The following is a 19,028-nucleotide window of genomic DNA, read 5'->3' as shown; positions in this document are numbered from 1 at the left end:
TGGACTGGAAATTAATTGGCAGAAGAAAATCTAAAAAAAGCTACTGAAAAATCAAACTTGATAAAAATAGAAGTTTAAACTGCTGTTTTAATCAATGTTTGTATCAGATTACCATAACTGTACACCAAATATTAAAGGACTACTTAGGACTAATGCCCTCATCAGTAGGCTCATTATCAGCGTGACCAGAACATAAGATCAAAGTTTAGCTGGCACTCAAGTACAGCACGGCTCCAAAGCAGAGGAAATATTAGCGTCATAGCACAGAGAAAAACAGTGGTTAGAATATCATACACTAAATTTTCAAAGTCAGTATCCCTGATGATCGTAAAAGGAATAGCAACCTAGATATTGTGAAGTTAATCACTGCTTCTGAACAGAACACCAAATAATTTGCACTTCTACAAAAAATGAAATGAGTGACAGATGGGAATCAGTTTCCCAAATCTTCCCATGGATGCTGTGGATTCAGTGGGATCTGCACAAAATATCAGTATCGCCTATTACACAGTTCTTAAAGTGCATTTCATCTGTTTGAGAAAGAAATAAAAAAAATTAGTTGAACACAGTGACTCACAATCAAAGAAAACATCCAACAGCATCATTCACAGCAAAGCAAACATCAGTGAAAATCTGTCCTTGCCATTATCCAACTTCTATACATTCACAGTAAGGTGGTAACAGGCGCTAGTCTGCCTAAAGACAAGGTTTCTCTGCATATATGACCACTAGGAAAAAATAATAAAATTACACGCAAGAAGCCTCCAAATTTGTTTTACCTCTTGAGCACAACTAGTACAGTTTTCATCTTAGTAGGATCACGTGGCAGTTGACTATCTCACAACAGTTTACTTTGCCAATGAGCATAGAAGAGACATGGATTTATTTCAATCAATTCAACATCCTTATTCACATGTAGATATTGGAAAACAGTCATTTTGACCAATGAATACCAGTCCTGTGTTTCTTGGAAGACTTATTCAATTTTCCAAATCTGTAACGTTCAGATCCATTTCACAGCATTCTGCTATTTTGTTTCCATTTCCTACATCATTCGCAATGCCAACTTATTTACTGTGCACATGTATAACTGCTTAAAAATCAATTTTATTTATCACCAAGGAATTCTTTCACAGATGAATACTTAAATCATCACCCTCTGAAATAATCTTTATTTCTAATACTAGATAGAATTAATATTTCAGTTAAAGTAGTATTGAAATATTCACTATAGTAACAAGGAAGGGAAAATCTGCATGCCGGCAGTACCTGTAATGAAATGCTGTTTCAGATTCAATTTGCAGGCATTTCAAGGGCTGGGGGATGACACAACACCGAGTAACACTTGTATGTAACACATGAAGTCAGTTGCCAGTGAAATGCAAAAGATCCAGTAATTTAAAAAGGAAAAAAAAAAGTAGCTACCAGCTTGAAAGCTATTGGTAGTAACAGTAACAATGCAATTTCTTTGCTACCCACAAATATGGTACCAGTATCTAGGAAAACGTGTCTACATTTCTGCACAGCATGTCATTAACTGGAACACCACTGCAAACGCACAGATGTCAATACCACTGCAGAACAGGCAACAGGCCTTACGCAGACTTTTCCAATCTGCAGAAGAACAAGGGCCAAGAGAGACAACTAAAACACTGGAGATTTCAGCCAAAATAACAGAAATACTTATATATAAAAAATGAAAGGGGGGCGGGGGGGGAAGGAAGCAATAAGCAAAGACTGGTTTCAGTACATCAGAAGGCATGAAAGATTTATTGCTAAAGCAGAAGTCTGAATATGAAGTTGTATGCGGCAGGAATATAACATCGCATAGGACCACTTGAAACCAAAGCTAGACCGTTATCAGACTACAGAACAATTTGGGAGCTGAAATTCTCAGAAAAGGTACTCCCCTCTTAAAAAGCAACAGCATCAAAATGAGTACACCATAGGGAGAAGACAAAAGCATCTTGTAGTTGCAAAAAGCAAAATAAGATACATGCACTAACACAGCCAGTCAACCTAGACTGTTTACACCTTTGAATACAAGAGTTCTGATAGTCATTGGTAATCCCAGTACTGTTCATATTATCTGCAAGGAATTCCGTCTAAAAATGAGAATCTAGTCTGTGTCAAAAATCAGAAATAAAGGGTGCATAAAAAAATGTAAAAACTGCCACTTTTTTTAACCTAAAAAAAAAGGGGGGGGATGGTGGTTAAGGTGTAGGCAGTTTAGAAGCAAAATTTCAGAACCAAAACATACCTGAACAGAAACCTGAGGCTGTAGCAGCCTAGACCACTGAGCAGGTCTTCAAAAGTAAATAAAGTTTTACTCTTACATGTAAAGTTGTGTTTGCTAAGCCATTTTCAAAGACCCATTTTTTCACTTTGGACAGGGCCTATGGTGCAGAAAGCTGTTTGCTATTAAGGAGGATCTAAACTTTAGTAAAATCTGATAGATGTTTAAAAAAAAAAATCCTTGAACGATCACCATATGGATCACCAGCACACAAATAAAATTGTTTGTTTGTTGGGGGGGGATGTGTGTATGTGTGTTTATTTTTAAGAAAACTAGATACATTGGGGTTTGGTTTTTTAAAAGCAGTATCTGGCAAGGCTGGCTTGGATAAAGCTGGAGCCTTCTGCTAATGCACTTGAAAAGCCACACGCTTGGTGCAAACAACCTGCAGCTCTTCTCTGCTCCTATTCTCCTAACAGCTGGCACAGAATGGGAACGGAAGGCTATGTGATTGTGCATGGATGTTCATAAAGCAGAAGAGATTATGGGTGGAAGTTTCCAGATAATCCAGAAAACAAAGGGAGCTGAGACCACACTTCTATCAGAAAGGCTCAAATTCTTACACGAACGAACTAATTTTTCAAATCAGAATCTGCTAGAGTAATAACTTACCACGTCATACATGAATCATTTGCTCATGGCATGGAAGGGAAAGCAAGATCCCTGAGGCTGCAAAACGGGTAGTAATCTCTTAGCCAGCATTAAAAAAAATAGCAGTAAAACTTGAGGACATATTAGCCACATTCAAGAGATTTGTGTTTCTATTGCTTCTCTAATATGTAATTATGGCTATGTAGGAGTAATGTTTAGCAGTTAAAATATTGATTTAATTAGCAACTCCTTGACAGACCCATTTTAAACAGATCACGGCATCCATCTGTTAAATGGCTAACTTTAGTGCCAGGCATAAGTACACAGGAACAGTCTGAATTTTAACAACCTATAAGCCAAAAAAAATATGTTTGCAACAGAAGGGCCTCAGGTAGCTGAATTAGACATCACTTGGAAATCACATTGTTCTATTGCTACAAAGGAAGCCAAAGTGATCACTTAAGTGCATCAAACATTATAAGCTGGGTATGTAAGGACATACAACTTTCAGCAAGTTGCAGGGAAAAATAGAAAAAACAGAGATACAGAGGGCTATGGAAATAACAACAGGCCTAGGATCTTGAGTTTTAAAGACTTGGTTGAAGGACTGGCTGTAGGGCAGTTTACTGCTATTTGTAGCTACCTGAAAAAGAAATACCATTCAGAGGTGTTTGAACTATACAGTAATGTTACACAAATAATTAAATAAGTTACATGACAGAATTTTTGCCATTATCATATCAGGTGCTAGCTAGCCTTGAAATCCTCTTCCCTCAGAACACAGCTTAAGGGAATTCAAGCATTCCGTATGTTGGGAGAGGGGAGAACAGTTAACCTGGACACCACTTTTTTCTTAATGAAACAATTCTTGTGTTCAAACTGGGACTCATGTGGAATCTTCCTACCAGACACATTGGCAAGTATCTTTTTATTGCCCAGCACTACCACCCTAGGGTGCTATCAAGATCCAGATGCGTCTCTGTGAATTACAGGTCACTGCTGAAGTTGAGGCCTTTATAATTTGGTAAGTAACTACTGAAATATTCTTTGCTTTAATTTTAGTCAGGTAAGTGATTTAAGGTGAGGTGGGAGGTTGGTTGGTTGTTTCGTTGGGTTTTCTTTTCATGTGAAATGATAGTGGCTTGAGCTGAGGGAAGAGGCAAACAGAAAGGAGTTTGCTCTTTGCACCCCCTCATCAAGAGAGATGCACACAGTTACTGGTAGCACTCCTGGAGCCCACTGGGTGTCCAGGGCCCTCTGCAACAGGGGAAGAAGGTCTGTATGTCTGTCCCACATTAACATCTGACAGCAGGCGTTTGGGGAGTGCCTTTAATGAGCAGCTATAAGGAATCCTGCGAAAGGAGGACTGATTTTGCATTCTGACTTTACAAAGTCGATTTACAAAGAATGCCTCAGCTCTATCTCAGTTTGCTACAGCTCCTCACCCCACAATGGCGTAAGGGCACCCTATGCACTAGTGCAGGTAGAAACATAACCGTTTAGAGAGGCAGTTTAACTGAATTACTTTTTGCAGACCCAAAAATAAAACCGATCTGTTATTATGAACCTTTATTAAGCGGCTCACATTTCAGTATAAATCACACTAAAAAGATTTTTAAAAAAGATATTTACACTACAGTGCTGACACATTTAAAATGAAAAAATTGGTATAAATAAGCTCTATGGAAAAGCCTGGAATTGTCAAAAAGAATTCTGGCTCATCTTACAAAAAATATATATGTTAAATGTCAGCTCTACTCTAAAACCTACAACTCAAAATTATTTAAAGACTTCTTTATGTTAAACCTGCAGTGTTTACAGTGCATCTGGCCCTAAGTGCTTTGATACTTCACAGTTATGGACAGGCACTGAGGAATGTTACAAAGCTACATAACTATTTTCTGTAACAGATGCGAAGGCAAGTCGCAAACTTGCCTCACAGAATTTTTGAATCTTTACATTATTACATCATTAAGTTTAAAAAGGAATTTAAAACCATATATACAAATTTAGCACAAAAAATCATCCTCTCTTTGTCCATGCAGTTTTGGATATGATGCACTATGTTGTCTTGCATCATCTGGATGTACGTGACCTCCAGAGCATAACTTGCCTTGTAAGTCCTTGCTGCCAGGTTCACATTTAGAATCCACTTCCAACTTAAATGCCGTCAATTCAACATGATCCAATCTAGTCTGAACATTCTGGCCCCCGACGTCCTTAGGTGCCACTGTCTTTTCAGCAAGATCAACATTCATGGGTTCCTCTTTTATTCTGTGAGATGCGATAGGTTCGTGTTTTATCGGCATAAATTCCTGCTGCAGATACTTCGTCTGCAGAGCGTCTGAAAATTTGGTGTCTTCGGAGGTATTTTTGCTCATCGTACAAATTCTGCTGTCAGTCTGAAGTCCAACAACCGAAGACTTGGGATCTGCAGAAGTCTCTGCTTCAACAGTACTTGCATTTTGAGAAAGTTCTTCCTCTGAATGATATAGCTTGAGCCGGATGTGCCAAGCCAAACTGCACACAGCTGAAACTGTTTTGAACTGGTGTACAACATTCCTTGGGATAAAATATATGTCATTATCAAATAACTGAATTCTGGCATACCGAATGCCTTCCCTTCGCAGTTGATTAAGTTTTGCATCATCAACCCACTGGACACACTGGAGGAAAAAGGGAAGCAAAAGAAAAAGAGTGAGAAATCTGAATTAGGGCTCAGAGAACACCTGATCAACAGTTCATAGCATGCTTACCTGTGAGAGTGGAGGTTCATGCAAATCTAACTGCATTCGTTGAACTACCTCTAAGAAGTCTTCAGCATGAAAACAAATTACATCTTTGGTTATACGAGGCTGCTCAGACCTACAGAACAGTAAGAATTGCCCAGTCAGAGGCTGAAACTAACATGCAACAGACAATAAAGAAAATCTGCAAGTAAAGATAAAGCAAATGACAAAAAAAAGCCAACAAAACAATCCTAGCATTACCTACCTTTTGAAAAAAGGCTGACTGAAATGACTAATTCTCAAATACAACCTCACTAAACTGTTTAACAATTTCTCTGCAAGTGGCAGTAAAAGCAGTAAAAGGTCACCATTTTAATTTTTAGTTTTATTTGACCTCTGCCTGCCTTGATACTGAAAGACAGATGCCCCAGATACATCGGGCTTCCTCTGTCAACATGATCGGCCCATCAGGTACTTCAAAGTATGCAGCAATCTGATTACTATTATAGCAAATATCGCTTAGTATCTTTGCCTCAAACACTTTGTTCAGTTAGTAGTAAAGCTGAATCAACATTAAGCTGCCACAATGCTAGTAAGCAGCAAACACTGGCATCTTCCACAAAACATTCCTTATTTGTGCTCACTAGAGACCTACAGAAGAGCAAGATCTGAATTAATTTGCCTCCATATTCAAAGTGTGAGGAGAATTCACCTCTTGTCCCCCAACATCTCCCATAAGGAAATGCACATCATTTATATGATTCCTCTAGAGACATCTAGAATTAGCTAACAAAAGGTAAAACCAGCTACAGTCCTTTATTACTTTCTGATCTAAAAGCCAAACACAGTTCTTCGATGGAAACATAAAATTAAGCTCCATGTGTTTGGTTTTGATAATGTTTGGTTTTTCAAAGATGTGAAGATGTTATATGAAGGTTTAATTTATATAGGATCAAGCTCACTTTGAAGTGGTTTTGCAAGGCAAATCTATCAGCCAGGAAGAGCTGGTTAATGACTTTCTTCCTTCATCCTCTGCACTTTTCCCAGGGCTGACAGGAGTGCCGCACCACCCCCCACAGCTGGCTGCTGTGCAGTAACAGCACCACAGGCTGCATGTCCAAGTGCTGCCGAAAGGACTTAGGAACAAGCGGGTATCCTCCTCCCTGCCTCCCACCCGCCCGGCACAGCTGGCTCCTGGACCACCCCTGCATCAAACCAGGCTGCAAGTTCAGATCTACGGGGGCCCAAGGGAGAAGCCGATACAGCAAAACGCTTTGGTACATGCCAGAATTTATGTAATGGATGTTCACATGCTCTTAAAAGCAAGATCAGTTTTTTATATATAGTGTTATTAACAAAGCAGGCAATGATGTACTGTTTATTGGGCTTTTTAAACTGAGGAGACATGTTTAGTTTATTTAGGTCACGACCTCAATAAAGCAAAAAATAACCAGTCTGAGGCTATTTCCAGAGAGAGAGAAGAAAAAAAGTGTCCCAGCTCAACTACTGAAAGTATGCTGGGGGGAATCTGCAGACCATATGTTTTTCTCTCAATTTTACAAAGATTAAAGTGTCTCCCTATGTTTTGATCTATATACTCTTGAAGAGGATTTGAACACTGAAAGCAAAAAGCTTACAGAAACGTCTCATCAGTAGCATAAAAAAAGATTAGCTGCATTAATATTTTTATAATGCAGGTATGTTGTTTTATTTTTTAAAAAATACGTACCTGCATCTGGAGTTAACAATATGTTTAAATTCAATTAAGAATCAAAATATAAGGAATATTTACATCCTAAAACTAATTCAATCCAAAGCAATGTTTTCACAGCAGTGTCTCCTCTACATTTTATAATTATGCAGGACAAAGTATAGTTGATGATTTCTGGATCGTTCCTTTTCTCAGTCCCTATATATGTGCAACAGTATGCGTTACCAGCTCTGTGCTGCTATCAAAAAACATGGCATTGTTTGCAAACACACCAGAGAAAAAATATTGGCAGATAATTTTTCATTCTGCATTCACAGATTTGATGTTTAGCACAACTTTGAGACTGTATTTTGTAAAACCTGAAGTTTACAGACACACACACCACAGCAAAATAGTAACACAATAGTTTGGTTAGATGTCCAAAAGGCCATTAAATGCAAACAGAACTATAAGATAATTCCAGAAAAATCTGTAAGTCCCTACTAAAGCACTGCTACAATTATTTTTGACAAAAAAATTTTTCTCCAACTTCATTCTTCAGAAGGACTGCACTTTTTTTGCTCTAGCTTTTCATAACAGATTCAAGACTACAGGTTTTACCATAAGTGTTTCTGACCTAACGTATAAAGTCTGGCAACACAACTAACTCCTGTGATCATATAGAGAAGCATTAACAACTTCACACTCTGGAACACAGACTCGAAAGGTGCTTGCTGAGGCACAGGACAGAGGGGTTTAATTTTGCCAGCAACAATGCCATAAAGTATCTTTTGCTGTCCCTGTAAAAACCCACCCAAATTTCCCACATAAAATTCTTCTGTTTCCATAATTTAAAATTTCACTGGCATTTCCTAAGTTCTAAAGTACACCTGGTAACACCTACAAAAATGGTACTAATTAATCAGCATAATCACAACACTAGCGTTTATCAGACTTCAATGCAGTGCAGTCTTTTAAAACATTTGCTATCAACAGCCAGAGCTCTTCTACCATTTGTGACTATTCACAGAAATAAAGATCATAAACCCGTAATTTTAAAAAACATCTCAAATCAGGGGCCTGTCATATTTGGAATGCAAAAATTAGGTTTTTTGTTCTTCCAAATAACTATGTTTTGTTTCCAAGTCTGTCCTCTATCCCAAAAAATTGCGTTTTTCCCTTCAGCAATTCTGTTCCTGTCATTTCTGAAAGACAACAGTTATCCTATTTAACATTGGCATCCTATGCTCAACTACTAAATAAATACCATTTTCTTTAAACGTACAGCAACTTGATTACAAAACTTTTTTTTTTGCACATCCAATTCATTTCTATACTAAGTAAACAGAAGCAACTCGGTTCAGCAAGTCTAGGAATTTATTTCTTATCTCCTTACAGAAAACATGGTTTTTATATATGATCTCATCATTAAAGCATATGCATTTTTACTGCCATAGTGCTGTAGTCATCCCTGGAATATCTCCAGCTTCCAGTTTTGTTTGACTAAAGATTTTTAAAACACCACCCAGTTTTTTCAAAACTTCCATGCATGTTGTTTCCTTTAAAATACACCTACCCACAGCTTACATTAACTTCACTGTAAAGCAATGAAATTATTACAGTGTAACATTAATTAATAATGCTTCATTATCATAATCTCTCTTCATGTAAGTACAGTGAAATAACTTTTGAAAAATCAAACTTGAAATACTATTTGTATTGTGTTGTGTTATATATTTTCCTCTTCCACATACGTCAGTCCAGCATTTTTTATTCTGCATTAAAAGCTACATTTTCAGTCCTTACACTGAAGTGAAATGCTGACAGTTACTCTCCCCCCCACCCCTCCCCCAACTGGGCAGTTTTGCCTAGCTTTGCCTATTTTCAGATCATACTTTAATCTACACAATTTTTATTTTTACTGATTTCATTCATTTTTTTCAAGTTTAATAGGAGTTTTAACTGAAGTTGAAGAGACACGCTTTTCCAGAAGTCCCAATGTACAAGAAAAGATGAGGGTTTAGATCTGATAAGGAAACTTGTTTTTAGAACATAAATGAACAGGTAATGACTTCCAAGGGAGCAGGATCTTGTTATGAACATACAGGATGAGAATGGGAATTTCCCACAGACATTTAAATTGCTATTAATTTAAATTCTTACTAATTTCCAGTGGCACAGAGGTTTGGGGAGTGGAATTTTGTTTGGTCTGTTTGTTGTTTGGTTTTGGTGGGGTTTGTTTTATTTTGGTAGGTTGTTTGTGGTTTGTTTTTGTTGTTTTGTTTGTTGGTTGGGGTTTTTTTTTGTTTGTGGGTTTGGTTTTTTTGGTGGTTTTTTTTTTTTACTTCCTTTGATAAAGCACATGCTCTCTCTCTCTCCCTCCCGCCACCGCCCCAGTATCTCGGCTCTTGCACTGCCACCACTGCTCAGTCTTAATTCACTCCAGCTTCTCATAATCAGAAAAAGGAGGAAGTTTAAGGCTCCAGATTTCATCAACCTGAAGAGGAAGTAAACTGCAAAACCTCAGAGCCCAAAATGCACACACATTAATATGTGAACAATCAAGTTCTTCCCCAACGGTAATTACTCAGTTTTCTATCTCAATGAACTCCTGCACTGTAACACAAATTTGCATAATTTCATCCAAAGGGAATTCACCCTTCTAATTTCTAGACAAAGAGCAAAAAGTGGTTTTACTGTATACATATGTAAAACTAACCTCCAAAACTAAGGTCATTCCCCCAAACCAAGGTCAGAACATCCTGAACACCACTTCCTAGATTTGGACCAGGAAGCCCATATAATTAGGGGCTTTTTTTATTTGGCTACAATGCAAAGAGCTTCAAATGAGACACATTAATTTCCTAACTCTCATATGAGAATTCCAAACACAGACACCAAAAAACATCACACAACCTCCAACAGGATTCTTTCTAGGTGATCCACCATAAGTATATCCGGGTTATAACAGCCATGACTTTGAAGCAGAAGCATAAAAACTCTGATCATCTCCAGATAACACAAAGAAGTGCCAAAAGGTCTTCATGTGCACCTCTGAGTCAGAAACTCAGGTCAGTTCATTTGCAATGTTTAAAGCAAAACAAGTGTGAAGTGTTTTTACATCTAACTCACTCTGTTACAGCAACTCAGTTACAGCTATTACACTCATTGCAAAACACCTTACTAGTTTCAGCCACAAAACAAACCTGTATGCAGTCTAGCAGAGGGCAAACACATCTAGTCCACAGAGATAGAGAGGAGAAAAAAAAAAGTCCAGTATCTATTATGTCTTCATTAAACCTCCAATACTAGATTAACCTATTCTGTGCTCCTTCTGCTAATTATAAATGAAATGCAGGCAAATTTTTTCAAACACCTAGGTAAGTCAATCAACACATACCACTCTCCACAGCGCACAGCCTTCAATACTCCCACAGCAGCTGTAGTCTGTCGTTCAAAGCCCTGTCCGATGTGATCTGCATGGGCTCGTGTCCGATCTTCAAATAGCATTTCACGGGGTTCACTGGTGCGAGGTAGGTACTGCAAGTTTTTTATTTCATTGGTAGTTCTGTATACAAAAAACAGTATTAGTGACACAGAATTTTTTCTTTATTACCTAATTTCCACACCATAGCCAATAGGTTTTTCTCTGTTCAGCGAGAACATGTAGTGAAATGAGATGAGCATTAACCCTTAGTATAAATTAAAAATTTAATGAACTATGCAAAAAATCAGAACACCTATACAACAAAAAAACCAAACACACCAACAAAACCCCAGCAACACCAACAAGAGCACAGCATCAGGGCCCTGAATGCACTAGAAGGCCCTAACAACTAAGCAGCCTCACCTACAGTCTCCACCCACAAATGCAGGCACAGAGACCAGGAGACTCATTTTATCTCAGGCCTGGGCCTTCAGTCCTGGCCTGAGCCACGCTGGTCTCGACCTCAGCCAGAGGTGTGCTGGGCCACAGACTTGCTTCCCAGTTTGACCTCTAGACAGCTTTGTCACGATGGATCTGCCGGGCAATCACTGGACCTGATCCTCACTGTCAGATCAGCTTCCTGGCCTGAACTCAGACATGCCCATCACCACACATGGGAGTCTGGGCTGAACCTGGCCCCCCAGCCCCAGGCCTTCCCCACCTGCCCGCGCCCCACCCCAGGCACTGTGAAACTGGGGCCTACTGTGATCAGCCCCTGGCTGGGTACTGCCAACATTTCCCACTTCCCAACTATTAGATACACATTTCTACTGTCCCTAAAGTCCTTCTTCATCGTTTGTGTTTCTATCAAGCTGCTGGGAAATGCATTTCATTCTGTCACAGAATGGGGCATGAGAAGCACAAAAAGATTATTTCTTCAGGGTTTAATGGAAGTGAAGGAAACACTGCAGAGCAGGAACAGAGCCACAAGACAATTTTCTTGGCCGCCTGGAGCCAACATTGTCTGCCACACTTTTCCCAGAGCTGTTTATAATCCTAACAGCCAAGATTGGAAGGTACATGTCCAGCTGCCCCAACTCAGCTCAAGTGGGTTGCTCAGGACTGTGCCCAGTCCAGTTTTGAGCAACTCCAAAGATGGAGACTCCACAAGCTCTCTAGGCAACCTGTCATAGTGTTCAACCTTCCAGACAGTAAACTCTCTTCTTCCTCATTTTAAATGGAATTTCTTGTAATTCAGTTTGTGCCCATCACCTCTGGTCACACCACTGAGCACTGCTGAAAAGTCCTTCTTACAAACTCCCATCAAGTGCTTATAAACATGGATACGATCCCACCAAGCCTTCTTTTCTCAAGGGTAAATCCCAGATCTCCCATGCCCACCTTTAACACCACCAGACTTGCTCCAGTATGCCCATGTCTGTCTTGGACCGGCAAGCCCAGAACTTGATGTGATATTCTGGATGTCTCAGCAGTGGTGAGCAGCGGGGGAAGAATCATCTCCCTCAACCTGCTGGCAGTGCTCTTCCTAATCCTGTCCGGGAGGCTGCTGGCCTGCTTTACCAGGAAGGCACGCTGGTGGGCTTACGGTCAACCTGTCATCCACCAGGACCCCCAAGGCCACCTCTGTCAGGCTGCTGCCCAGCCAGCTGGGCCCCAGCCTGTGCTGGCACACAGGGCTGTTCCTCTTTGCGCGCCCCTGTGAAGACTTCATGCGTCCACAGAGTTGACCCATTCCTACAGCCTCCCGAGGTCACTCTCGCTGGCAGCACAACCCTGTGGTGCATCAACAGCTCCTTCTGGTTTTGCAACACCTGCAAAGTTGCTGAGGGTGTGCTCTGTCCCATGATGCTGGTCGTTAATGAAGATGATGAACAGCATTGGCACAAGGTATCAATATCTGAGTTACTGCAGTAGCATCTGTCCTCCAGCTGGACTTTGTGCTGCTGATCGCAACCCTTTCAGCAGAGCAGTTAACCCAAGTCTTGAACCACTTCACTGTCCACCAGTCCAGTTTGTCCTTCATTCGTTTGTCTGTTACGATTTACAGGAGATAGGTGTCCAGTGTGGAAAGCCTTGCTAAATTCGAGATAAACCACACACCTGGCACTCATCCTCTAAACTAGTCATTTTGTTGTAGAATGTTATCAGGTGGATAAGGTATGATTTCCCCTTTGTAAATAAATAACAGTTCCTCCAAATGATCATCTTGTCCCTCATGCTTGAAATGGCGTCCTTCCGAAGATGAAGGTGAGACCGACTGACCTGCAGTTCCCCAGATCCTGCTTCATATCCTTCTAAACAACTGGAGTGACATTTGCTTTCTTGAGGTCCTCACGAACCTTTGTCCATTGCCATGACCTTTCAAAGATGATCAGGAGCAGCCTTGCAATGATACTGGCCAAGTCCCACAGCACTTGTGGATACATCTCATCAGGTCCCATGGGGATTTTGTCTAAATTGTACATCTCATATGTTCCTTAACCTGATTCTCCTCCACTGAAGACGAGTAGTCCTTGCCCCATATATTCCTATGTCTCCAAGGCCTGGCATTCCTGAAGGTATATCCCATGAGTAAAGGGCAAAGAAATCATTGAGTTATCTTGCCTTTTCTTTGCCTTGTGCCTGCAGACCCTTTGCCCCATTCAGCAGACATTTTACACTTTCCCTAATCTTTCTTTTGCTGTCTATATGCCTGTAAAAGTCCTTGCTGCCCTTCACATCCCTTGCCAAATTCAGCACCAGATGGTCTTTGGCTTTAACTGTATTGCCTTCGTGGCTGGGGAGCGTCTCTATACTTCTTCTGAAGCATTTGACTGCTTCCACTGCTTGTATGCTCCTATTTTACATTTGAAGTTTGAACAAGAGAACTTTGAAGACATAATATTCAAGCTCTGCAGAGAACATCCCTACTCCTAAGCTGGTACTTATACCCCATACCACTGCAATGCTTAATGATGTCATTTAATGTTGGAGGTGTTAATTTTCAGATGAGAGAGAAGCCCTTGTCCCTTAAGATCTTTAAACATCCACTCACATTTAAGAACCAGGGTATTAATTCCAGTCTCATGGCATGCATCAGTAGTTGTTTGCCTGTTCATATTTCCCTGCAGTTTTCCCCTTAAATTCCTACTACAGCTCCAAAGAGATCCAGCACCTTACTTGGCTAGATAGTAAACACATTTTCAAAAAAATCCACATCCGTACAAAAGAAAGTAACTTAAAAGCATATGTTGAGATGAAGATTTACAGGAATTTATATTTAGATACAGTATCAACCTGTAAAAATGTTTGGGACAAAATTAGTTTTTAGAGAAAGAATACTAACCAGACATTTATTAAGCAAAATAATTCAACATACCTCTTCCTTTTGAAAGGTGACTTTGGCATGTCAGCCACAGGGATCATCTGTTCTCCTGGACGTACCCACATAATGGGACCATCATCACTGTCTTTACGACTCTCTAATTTTAAACTAGAAAGTGTTCCCCATGGCAGTGTACACTAATGGGAAATACAAGCCACAATTTTGAAGTGAGTTACTTTAAAAAGATTTTAAAAGCAGCCTCTATCTGTCACAATGGAAACATTTATTAGACCACTCAATTATCTAAGCAAGATCACATACTCTCAGTTTTATTAGAACAGCAGTATATTGTCCCCCTTCTCCCAACCATTCCCTTCTGTCCTTACTTTTAAGAAGGGTGATTCTTCCAACATATCAAGGAATTCAGGGAAGTAATCCCCCACTTCCTCATCAACTGCTCCAACCAGGCTGATCTGTCTCATTGGGCCAGCTCTATACGTACCATGAGAGTATGTTCTTTTTACCTACAAGTAGAATATGACAACAAAAGTTATACCGAGTCCACTACTGTTCAAAGTCTACGTTCAGTAAACACTCTTAATCTCCATGTTTGTGTTTTCTGACTGATATTAGTCCTACAGTCTTCTGTGTACTTCCGATTATTATGAAGTCAATTAATATGAGTTCATCACCGAAGACAAAACCTCTTAAAGACACAAGACAACTTCTATTTTACTTGAAGTCTGAAGGTAAGATTGAGTAACTATAGCCTTTCAAAAAAATAACATTTGGAAGTAGAAACTGTGAAAAGGTATTAACATATGGTCTGCTCAATGACTAGTAAATAAGGATTCTTACCTGGATTACTCAACTGAATTGATTACTGGCTGAATTTTTACCTTTTTCCTGTAACAGTTACGCAGAGCCCTGAGTTACAAGTAATTAGCATCTGAACTTTTACTCTGTTAATCATCTTCTCCAGTATGACCTCTGTGTGAGCACGTTAACTGGAGCTAATTTATTACAGTGGAAACAAGGCTCATTACAAGTTAGTATAGGAAAAGAATTACACTTATTCCTTCATTTTTGCTGTGCTGTGCTAACACACCTCACACTCCCTTAGAACTTTAACAGCTATAAAATTCACCTCATGAAAACTCTTTTCTTTTTAACTTAAACAGAAACATCTCGTCAGGTTTTTTGGTTTTGTTTTGTTTTTTTTCAATAATCTGATCTTGTTGTGTTACATCAACAAAATACTTAGGCATGAGATTGATGAGGATCACTTCCCTTTAAGCTTCCAATCTCCTATTTAATAGGCTGAAAGACACAGTGGTATTAGATGAAGCATGACCAGATCAGAACAGAGGGAAGAGAAAATAGTTTATTGCACAACTCAAGTAAGGCTCTTGCACTGCATCTCTAAGACATTCTGCATTCAAAGCAAGAAAAAAGGTAGAAGAAAAACAGTTAACAAAGTACTGTTTAGCTATGGTCCTCACCCAAACAAACCATTAAAATTCCTAGTAATTATGGCAGGACAGAGGAGAATAAGCATCCTTTCCTCTGAAAACAGGACTAAATCGTACAACATGGAACAATACTGTGCCCTGCTGAGAAGCTAGACTGAGGTAACCTGACTCATTCCAGATACACAGAACTAAATACTCTTCTTCAGATCATCTCAGTTGTCATACACACCCAGGGAAGTGAGGACTGGCTAAAAGTAGGATTTCACAAAATGTCTGAGCTAGTGTAATGGCAAGTCAGCACAGACATACTGAAAAGAGCAGTACTCCTCTATTCCCCAAACCCTTAGTCATACATTCTTGTAGCGTTTTTGCATGGACATCTGGTGATTTTATGATTAAACATCAGAAAGCATTCACTTTTGCCAAATCTGCACTAGCTCAGTCCTCAGCTCTATCTGCACTGGCGCAAAGCATCAGGAGGTCACACAACTAAAGCACTGGGACAAGGAAGGGACACTCACTTGTGTGACTTATATTACATCATTGGCTTACTGGATAGACCAATTCCAAAGTACCCTAAAACCCACTTTCTAAAGCTACAGATAGTCATAAATCTGTTAACTGTTTACTGATAAATTTAAGATGCAAAAGGATGCTTCTTCTACTGGCATAAGTATTCCACCACTCCAGGCCAGGATGTTAAGCTGCTGTTTTCATCCACGCTCCTGATTAGAGGGAACCATTTTTCTATCTTTTCCGTTGCTTTCTTCTGCTACCACTACCATTCTCCCAAGTACCAAGTGACAGGACAAAAGGAAACTGCCTCATATTATGCCAGAGGAAGTTTAGATCAGGTCTTAGGAAGTTTCTTCACTGACAGGGTTTCTTAAGCATTATTAGAACAGGCTGCCCAGGGAAGCAGTTGAGTCACCAACCCTGAAGGTATTTAAAAGACATGTAGATCTTTGTGTGGTGGTGGACTTCAGTGTTAGGTTAACAGTTGGACTCTTACAATCTTAAAGATCTTTTCCAACCTAAATGATTCTAGGATTCACACAGCATATGATAAATTAGCTGTGGAACTACTCCAACTGAAAACTCTACAACTTCACCCAAAATTACGAACTGAAGTTAGGAGAGGTTCCGCAGCTTTCAGCTGATCAACTCACCCATCTGGCCTATGTACTAGGTGTTGGCAGTGAAGCATGAAATCAGCAGAGTTTTTTAAGTGCAACATAATCCTTGCTTAAGGTAAATCAATTAAGAAATTTCTTATATAGGCCCAAAACCACCATGTCAGTGAAAGTTAAAACTGAAAGATCAGCTCAACTTTTTTTAAGCATTATTGGTCCATCCCAATTCGCTCCTAGCTCTCCTGACCAGTTATGTTCCCCTCATTCAACAGGCAGAGCAGATTCCTTTTCAAGATCCAGCTTTGGAGAGGTGAAATGCCAAAAATAATGCTAAGAATGTCAGAGCTACAGGACAAATGGTTTCTTCTGGGACCATATTCAGATTTGTATCATTGCAAAGAGAATAAAATGTTTGAGTGTTTCAAGAACTCTGTGGTGGGTTAACCCCAGGCAGCAGCAAAGTACCATACAGCCCCTTGCTCACTCAACACTCCCAACAGTGAGAGACAACAGGGAAAGCAAAGGAATGCATGGGTCCAGATAAAGACAGATTACTAAGTGAACAAGAGAGGAAAGCGAATAAGAGAGGAAAAACACAAAGTGGTGTTCTTCATCACCCACTACTGCCCACAAGCAGATCGACATCCCGCCAGTCTCCCAGCAACAGCCACTTTCCAAACCAAATGCACCCCCTGGCCCTCTCCATTTATTGCTTAGCACGTTACATGGCATCGAATATTCCTGCAGCCCATTTGTGTCAGCTGTACCAGGCATGTCCTGTCCCAACTTCTTGTCCACCCCAGCCTACTCACCAGGGGGTCCAGAATGGGGAAAAAGAGAAAGCCTTGATGCTGTGCAAGTGCTGCTCTGCAATAGCTCAAACACCGATGTATTATGAACAGTTTTAGTCACAATCCAAAACACAGTCCCTTAATAGGCTACTATGAAGAAAATTAATTTTAATCCATGCAGACCTAGTACAAACAGACAATAAATCCATGCTGGTGATGAAAAAAGGGAAGGTCTGCTCCCTCTCTTTCCCTTCTTTCCTGCTAGCACTGTCTTCAAAAGGTAGACTGGGAGCCATCTTAGGGAATGGATCTGACTAACCCACAATTACTTGAATTTAAGAACATTATGTAAATAAGAATTAAATAAAGACATAGCTGATAAAGACTAATGCCTGGCCAGAGAGAGCAAGAGGGAATCTGGAAGAGGAGGCAGCTGTTGGCAATGAAAAGTAACTCCTATCTCTTATCTTCCATGGAATATAGCACCCTGAACTCTAGACTCAGATCAGGAGTTGCTGTTTAGATGACACTATCTTAAAGAATTAGAAAAACATATAAAAAGGTAAGGTCATTTGTGGAGGGAAGAACTAGCTAGCAAACAAAATTAATTTTCACTCACTCAAAAATTAGACTGCTACTAAGTAATAATGTGAAAACACTGAACACCTTCCACTGTTTGACCATGACAAGTAAAATTAATCCTCTTAAAGACAACAACAAATTAAGTCTAATCTATGGCATATCAGATAACAGCAACACTTTCCTTTTACTGTCAGCATCCTTTGGCTGCTTTGTTCATAGGAAGGGAAGTTTCCTCTGTATTTTTCTGAACTCACAAAAACAATACTGATGTACCAAAACCAGTACTTGTTCACTGAATTCTATATATTATGTGCTGACCACAAAAATCAAATATTATACAACTTCTATAAATAATCGTCCTCAATGTCGTTTTACATTACTGTATGCCTATGTTTTTAGAATGTTATAAATGTGCTCAAATAAACAGCATGCAGTTCTTCTAGCATGCAGGCATTGTGAACAGAATCAATACACATATGCAAAAAAAACATGAATGAAATCCAGTATAATACAACGGACAAGTAAAATAGAAACATATAACCAAATAAATACAACATAGCCTAACTTCTTTCTTCTTGCATAGCTTAAATTTGAAGTATGTCACCTAAAAGCACACAAAAGGAGACTGTCATTCTCTTGCATCAAGGTAACGGGAAATTATGACAGTAGAACCACCACTGAATTTAGAATTAGTAAAACTTGAGAATTACCTGCTTGTACAACTAGTACTGCATCAACGGATTTTTTTAGTGTAACTGAACTTGCTCAGTTTTAAGTAAGGAGTGCTAAAAAGCAAATATTTTGCAATAAACATCTTTGTGCCTAAAAGAATCTGAAGACTAAATCTGAATATATACACATAAAATATTGACAACAATATATTTTAGCATTATCATTCTACAAATAGCAAACATTTTAGACACTGTATATTAAAGATGTTTCCATTTTCTGTTTGGAAGAGAAACAAACTGGAAGGAAGTGTCCAGAGAAAG

At 39.4% G+C, this 19,028-nt stretch overlaps 1 protein-coding gene across 2 annotated transcripts in view; it reads right to left on the bottom strand.

Moving 5' to 3' along the window:
• Nucleotides 1–1,152: 1,152 nt before the first annotated feature.
• RSBN1L (round spermatid basic protein 1 like) overlaps nucleotides 1,153–19,028 on the bottom strand; it is a 53,588-nt gene continuing 35,712 nt past the window's right edge. For both annotated transcript variants that reach the window (XM_056339238.1, XM_056339239.1), the window contains 5 exons: nucleotides 14,445–14,582; nucleotides 14,113–14,255; nucleotides 10,707–10,874; nucleotides 5,644–5,752; nucleotides 1,153–5,553 (listed from right to left, as the gene is read on the bottom strand). In XM_056339238.1, coding sequence (XP_056195213.1) covers nucleotides 4,897–5,553; nucleotides 5,644–5,752; nucleotides 10,707–10,874; nucleotides 14,113–14,255; nucleotides 14,445–14,582 — 1,215 coding nt within the window. In that variant the 3' untranslated portion in view covers nucleotides 1,153–4,896. The remainder of the gene's footprint in view (nucleotides 5,554–5,643; nucleotides 5,753–10,706; nucleotides 10,875–14,112; nucleotides 14,256–14,444; nucleotides 14,583–19,028) is intronic.

The sequence above is a fragment of the Falco biarmicus genome, chromosome 5 (assembly GCF_023638135.1).
Source record: "Falco biarmicus isolate bFalBia1 chromosome 5, bFalBia1.pri, whole genome shotgun sequence".
Taxonomy (NCBI): Eukaryota; Metazoa; Chordata; class Aves; order Falconiformes; family Falconidae; genus Falco; species Falco biarmicus.
Note: the sequence above shows the minus strand (reverse complement) of the source record. Positions and strands in the feature narration are given on the sequence as shown.